The 6,993-nt window shown below is 47.2% G+C and overlaps 1 protein-coding gene across 2 annotated transcripts; it reads right to left on the minus strand.

Moving 5' to 3' along the window:
* Positions 1–944: 944 nt before the first annotated feature.
* TEX51 (testis expressed 51) lies at positions 945–4,463 on the minus strand. 2 transcript variants are annotated; one of them, XM_013048584.2, is made up of 8 exons: positions 4,227–4,463; positions 4,053–4,127; positions 3,722–3,811; positions 3,465–3,482; positions 3,292–3,375; positions 2,085–2,160; positions 1,954–1,999; positions 945–1,536 (listed from the first exon to the last, which is right to left on the minus strand). In XM_013048584.2, the coding sequence occupies exons 1-8, from the start codon at positions 4,426–4,428 to the stop codon at positions 1,513–1,515; spliced, it is 615 nt and encodes a 204-aa protein (XP_012904038.1). In that variant the 5' UTR covers positions 4,429–4,463; the 3' UTR covers positions 945–1,512. The 2 variants fall into 2 exon arrangements, with proteins under 2 accessions (XP_012904038.1, XP_044922465.1); XM_045066530.1 differs by having other exon boundaries at positions 945–1,539.
* Positions 4,464–6,993: the final 2,530 nt, after the last annotated feature.

The raw sequence follows: 6,993 nt of genomic DNA on the forward strand, positions 1-6,993 counted from the left end.
CACCTTCCATGGTTTCTCATTGTTGAAGACACCACCTTGAAAGGGGGTGCTTCCTGGGTCTTCCTGGGCTGGGGGCTGGAGATACCTATGGCTGGGGACCCACAGCTGCTCTCAGCCATTGGACTCCCTGTACTGGTTGCCATTTATGGTCTATATACATTTTGCCTCAGTGTCTTGCAGTCCCCCCATTGTAGCCAAGTTGTGGCCCTTATGGCAGGCTGGTTCTACTGGAATCAGGTCACTTCCAGGCTGGGTGCTAGCTCTGGAAGAGGGGCACCAGAAGGGCCTGTGGAGACAAAAAGGCTTGTTTCAGCAACTGGGCTGTGGGTCCTGGCAAGATTTCAGTGGACTGGGGGTGAGGTGAAGGGGTGAGGGCATTGCATTTTGACCCAAAGCATGAACAAATGTAGGATGGCAAATGTGAATTCAGTGGGCTCCAAGGCCAGGGCATACCAACCTGGCTGAAGCATGACATCTTCCCTCCATGCTCAGATGGAGGAACAGATGCAGAAGGGGGAGACTAAAACCTTAGCATCAGAGACAGGACTTGAGTCCAGGTTCTGGGTTCTTGTCCTTAGCTCTGGTCCCAGACATGATTCCTTTCAGCTCCCAGTGGTTGGCCTGCTGAACAGGCTCTGGGCCTGGCAGTGGCTTCAGTGTTGCCAGAGTAGAGCCTGTTTAGTCTCAAATAGAGCCTGAGCCTGAGCCAAGGATGACAGGCCAAGAGAAGGAGTGAAGAAAGATACAAGGTTGGGTGGAAAGGACAGAGTTGAGCCTGGAGGACTCAGAGGTTCCATTTAATCTGGCAGCCTTGGGGGCAAACAGGAAAGGGACATGGGGATGGAGGAGGAGGAGGCAAAGCCCCTGTCTATTCCCACTACCACAGGCAGAGTCAGGGAAACCTCACTGTTAGCAGCACCAGATTCACTGGGGACCTGGGTGTTGTCAGGCTGGGCATCTTAGCCAGAATGTCAGGGAGGTCTGTTTGAATGTGACTTGGAGCCTGTTTTCTGAAGCCTTTCTTCTCCTAGTCCCTGGGCCATGAGCTGGCCTCTCACTGCTTCTGTTCCATACCTGGGCACAGGGACCGAGGCCATCTCTGCCTTCATCTTTAGTGCTGGAATTAAGTGAGACTGGACTGAGCCTGTGGAGTTACCACTGCTGGGACCAGAGCAGTAGGAGAAGGGTGTTTCAGAAGAGTAAGGGTGCTGGGCCAGCAGAGGGAGGGTGAGAGGAGGGAACAAGCCCCTTTAGGACCTTATGGAGATGATCTCAGTGTCAGCTGGGTCCGTCCCTACCCCACGGGAAGCCGATGCTATAGTTCATCAGAATAATAGGAGGATGTTTTAATGAAAGGCATTTACAAGGCATGGGCACAGGAAAACCACAAGACAGAGTGTAGTCTTTTGGACCACAGGAATGCTACCACCCTCTGTTGGAGAGTGTCAGGCAAGGGACAGTTACTGGAACTCAGAGATGAATGAGCTTCCTGACAGCAACTGTGATCTTGGTTCAGACCAGTGGACTGCTGGGTTCCTGCTGAGACAAGAAGCAGGGCATTTACACCCCCACCTTCTGCATGCCATTGCCTCTGTCCCTCTGAACTCTTTCTGGCTAAACCTAACCAGAAGCAGAGAGCAGGAGGGCCACGTTGATTGTCTATATATGTCAGGGAGTGTGGTGGCCCCTGTGGGGAGAGGGTCTCCAGAGGGACAAGGACAGCTATAGGTGGAGGGCACGTTGTGGAGATTTGCCGCCACTGTTTCCTGGTCCCCTGGCCCTGAGTGTGTACTCTCATTAAGAGGATATGGGGCCTCCTGAGCCCCAGCCTTGATCCCACTTTGCTCTGGATGTCACACTCTGGGAGCCAGGGTTGAGACCTCCAGCCTTGCTACCCCCAGCTTTCCCTACTTGGGACACCTACATTCTGTCAGGGGTCTCCATTCCCAGTACCTTTTCAGCTTCCTTCTTCCTCTTCCCATGCCAGAAAATGTACCATCTGGGCCAGGAAACAGAGTGGAGATGGGTCAGTCAAGGAGTAGGTTTGTCTTCTCTGGGGATGCTAGGGCTTGAGAGTCACTCACCCACTTCCAGCTATGGCTGCCAGAAGCAGAATAATGCCAAGGCTCACAAACCATGCGAGGATTCTCCGGCTCCTGGCTGGGGGGTATAAAAGGGGGAGCCAGGTGTTTGGGGGGGCGGGCAAGGAGGGCCATCTGGGCCCAGAGAGACTACATTCTTTCCTCCTTGTATTTGTCCACTCAGTCATTTGTTTGCAAACACTTTCTGAGCACCTACTGTATACATGGCATATATTAGAGATAAATGAGACATGGTCCCTGCTCTCTATGAGGTAGGCTAGCAAACAATTATGGTGTGGTGTCCCAGGGAAGCAGAGGAGGACAGAACAGAGGAAAAGTAGGAAGGCTGATGAGCTTCAGGTGGGGGAGCTTGTCAGGGAAACCTTCTTAGGAAGTAGGACTTCTGACTGGACTTTGAAAAACAAGTACGAGTTCAGTTTTGCTCCCATGGTCAAGTGAAAATTGTGCTGTAGGCAGAGGACACAGAATTCAAAGAAAAAGTTTGAAGTCATCTGTATGTACAGCATGTCAGTAGCTCAGTGTGGCTGGGGAGGAGTGGGGTGGTGGAATGTGTGTAGGGGATATTTGCACAAGGCCTTCCGAAGAGCTAGGCCTTATCTGGAGAGCAGTTGGGCTACAAACAGGGTGTGTCATAGGAAGATTTGCTCTTTGAGAATGTTCCTTGGTTATTGAGTAAGATGTGGCCAAGAGGGGCAGGGAGGCCAGCTGAGTGACGCTAACATAATCCAGATGAGAAGTGAGGATGCCTGAGGAATGGTGGTGGATACTGCAATGAAAACATGGTAACACATTTAAGAATTATTTAACAAGATTTGGTGATTGCATGTCTTGACTATAGGGGAGGGAAGTTCCTGGTTTAGGAGGCTTAGGGCTTGTGTGGGGTCATTTGCCGAGAGGGACCCTGAGGGAAGAGCAGATTGGGGGTGGGGGAGTTGAGTTTGAATATGTTTCCAAGCATGCTTGCTTTGAGGGCCCGAGAAACCTCCAGGGGAGATGTCCTAGAGGCAGATGGCTTTATGGCTCTGAAGTTGGACATGTGGCATCAAGAAATCCCAGGAATTGCTATGTTCTCTGGATGGACAGCAAAAAGAGCTTGAGGCTGAGCAGAGGAGGAAGACAATCCAAAGACAACAATGACCCAGGATGGAGTACGGGCAGGTTGGATGCAGGATGGCTAGCTGCCACTGACCTGGGCAGAGAGTTGGGTCTTTGCAGGTAAGAAGGTGTGTCTTGCAGCTGGCACAGTTGATGACCTCCAATGTGGGGTGGAGTTCTGTTAGAGAGGATAGGCAGTAGCCTTAGCCAGGGCCATGTGCCCCACACCTCTCATTCCCCCACCCCCAAGTCCCCATACATACTCACCACAAGACTTGTTACAAGCTGCCCAGGAGGGTGAGATGATAGAGAAACTGAAGTGCTGGGGGAGGCAGACAGAGCCACAAAGGGTTGGGGTATCATCAAGAAAGGGAACTTGGAGAAGGTGTGGACAGGCGCCCAGTATGTGGGCAAATGGGGATTCCTGAGGAGGGACATTGGAGGGGCTGCAGACTGGGCTCTGTTCTCAGTCTTGTGAAAGGTGAAGGGCTGGGTGGTGGGCAGGGGCCATCTCCACCGCTCACCCTTCTCCTTCAGCTTCTTAGACGTCTCATTCAGCCTGTTAGTAAACACCTGTTTCTGAACATTAATCTCTCTCAGAAGTGATGGTTTATCTGAGTGGAAAAGGAAGAGAGGAAGAGGTGTGTTCATCATCTACATTTTATAGGTGGAAACAATTACATAACTCAAGATTGGGAATTCGAGCCAAGTTTTTCAAACAGTAACTGCACAGAGCACATAGATGCTGGGTCAGTCACCACTCTTCACCACATATCCCCACCCCAGGCCAGCAGGCCCTCTAGAAGTGCCTTGGCGTTCTGGGTTTTGTCAACAGAAGCCTGGGGGCTTCCTCACCATCTCGAAACTTCTTAATGGCTTCATCTATGTGATTGAATAATTTGGCTGTTGCTTCCTCCATATGGGCATGATCTGAGAATGAGATGTGGGATGAAGGGCAGTTAGGGGTATAAGATCCCAGGTCAGGTAAAGGGCCCAGCCCTGTTCCCTAGTGTCTAGGCTGTGCCTCACCAAGATACCAGGGTTCTGGGAAAACATAATCCTTCTTCAGGAATAGGGAGTGGATGCTTTGGGAGAGATCTCTGGGTGGTCCTGGGGAGCCCCATAGAATCTGTAGGTCATAGTCTATCAATGCAGGCAGTTGTGGCCAGCAGTGGAAGCAGCTCTTCCCATTGATGGCAGGCAAGAGACAGGCAAGCAGAAGCAGCAGCATCTTCTGGGGTCTTCACTCTATGCTCTTAATACCCTGCCTAGCAGTTCCACATGGAATGATGGTAGTCCCTCTCCCTGGAAACCACATTCTCTTTGCAGAACAAAGGTAAATTCCACAGGGCACAGTGAGGGCCAGTCATGATACAAAACTAGGCTGTGGTGCCAGAACGAAGTCAAGGTCTCAATATCTCCCTCTGAATATGAGGTCACTTATGTTCTTGGGGAGGATTCTTGTGAGGATCAGAGAGGTGGCTGTGCAGTCTTGTGTTGATGATCAGCTCTCCTGATGGTATTTACCATGTATGACACAGTTCAATTGGCTGAAATTTGAGAAGTCAGGAGGGAACAGCACAAAGAGAGGGCTAGTTATGTAAAGAACATGATTCACTTTTCCACATAGAGACGGTCAGCCAAGGGGAAGCTTATGGAAAATATATCTTTTTCATGGCACATATCAATTAGCAGCTGTCTTGTGCCTGCCCAAGCCAAAGGAACATAGCTATTCCTACCACAGTGTAGTATAGACACACTGTAGACAGAGTTCCAGCCTGTAACTGGATGTACAGAGAGAGAAGTCATCTTTGGGCCAGTAGTTCTTGTGTGTAATGTGCACTGAAGAAAAACAAAGCTCCTTACCTGTGGGTAAGGTGTGGTAAAGAAAAAGCCAGTGGAATATTTGTCACTGCTTAGCTGGTAAGCTTTTTGTCTTCCATGCCAGCTTCTGAGTGTCTGAGGCTGGATTATGAGCAGCTGAAAGCCACCAGGCATTTGAAGAATGCGTCTTACATGAATAGGAGGAAAAACAAAACAAAACAAAACAAAACAAAACAAAACAAAACCCTAATAGCAAGAAATCAAAACAAAAGCAAACAAAAACCATAGGAAAAAGAAAGGGTACAAAGATCTGGTGAGAAACAAAAGAAAACTTAGAACACCACTATTTAAATAAACTATTGCTTTCTCCAGACAAGAAGAGACAGCTATGTAAAGGAAAAATAGAATAACAAAAATTATTGGAGATTAAAAATATAATAGCAGGAATTCAAAAAAATTCCATAGAAGTGTTAGGAGATAAAGTTTTAGAAATCTCCCAGATAGAAGTACAGAAAGACAGACACAAGAAATAGGAAAAAAAGATACATTAAATAGTCAATCCACAAATTCCAATATCCAGCTGTTATAAGTTTCAGAAAGAAAGAACAGAGAAAATTGAGGGAAAAATTATTCATGATAGAAATTTGGTAGGAAGTATATATGGATAGGAATTTTATCTTATAGGGAGAGGAATTTGGAGGACAGGCATCAAGATTTGCCAGAAGAAATAGTTGAATTGGTAAATTCCATCAGGTGGGCTCTGAGATGAGAGAGTGATTCTGAGTACAACACAGCTGATGCTTTCCCAATGACTGGACAGTTTTGAGATTAAGGAATTAGCATACTTTTTCTACTCAGGCCATGCTCTGGAAGGAAGGTCCCAAATCAGGACTGGAAAAAACAGTGCTCCCTCCCCTGATGTCCTGGATACCATTCAGAGGTATATAATTATGCAAGTCAGTAGCTTACAATGTTTGCCATCACTTGTGGTGAAAGGGGGGCTCTGCCCAGCCTGTGTGAAAACACAGTATTGACAGAAATGATACAAGGAAGAAATTTTAGAAAGCCATGTATTTCCATATTGAAGGGGCCCACTGAGCAGATATTGAGGGGTAAGAATAGGGAAAACCACACCAAGGCACAGAGAAAAAAAAAAGACCATGTGCAATAATCAGAATTACTTCAGACTTCTTAAGAGCAATGTAGGAAATAGTAGACAATGGAACAATTTTATATTCTGAGTAAAAATGTATCCATGTTATAACTCCATACTGAGGAAAATGTCAGGGAGGAAGAAAGACTATTTCAACCAGACAAGGTTTAAAATTAAACTCTATTATCTTTTCTCAAACTATTGGGGGATATGCTCCAACTAAATGAACAAAACAAGGAAACAAGATGAAGACATGAAGTCAGGAAATGGAAAATCTAACCTTGCAGAGAGGTGAGAAGAACCTCCATAGTGACACCCTAGAATGACAAGTGGTCCAGACTGTTTGACTCTCCTTGGATGAAGAAAATCCTGAAATAGGCAGCCTAGGTCAGCCTCCTCTGGGACTGGGTTCCTTTTCTGACTTTCTTTGGTATTATTTGTTCTCTTTTGCTTTTCCTTGGCAGGAATAGTCTTTTCTCAAAATGGAGGTGGTGATGTTCAATATTCAGGATTTTGTTTTGGGCAGTGAAATAATCGGAGTAGGTCTTTGGAGTGCTTTGGCATCAAGCTATCAGGAAACCCCTGCTGAAGTAAAGGAAATAATCTGTAAGAGGCAGTCATACTTGTTAGAGTTCTACCCTAAGATTTGGGTTTAAGCCCTAGAGTGTGCTACATCTTCCTTTACCTTAGTTTATGCTTGTCCTCTGGGAAACTTGTGAGGGTAGGTTTCAGGTGTCACTTTGTCCTTGGCCCAATACCATCTAAATTCACCTTGGCCTCCTAGTGTTAGTCAACTAAAGTGGTGCTGACACTTTGAAG

Source organism: Mustela putorius, unplaced genomic scaffold (genome assembly GCF_011764305.1).
Source record: "Mustela putorius furo isolate JIRA1106 unplaced genomic scaffold, ASM1176430v1.1 tig00003867_pilon_pilon_pilon, whole genome shotgun sequence".
Lineage (NCBI taxonomy): Eukaryota > Metazoa > Chordata > Mammalia > Carnivora > Mustelidae > Mustela > Mustela putorius.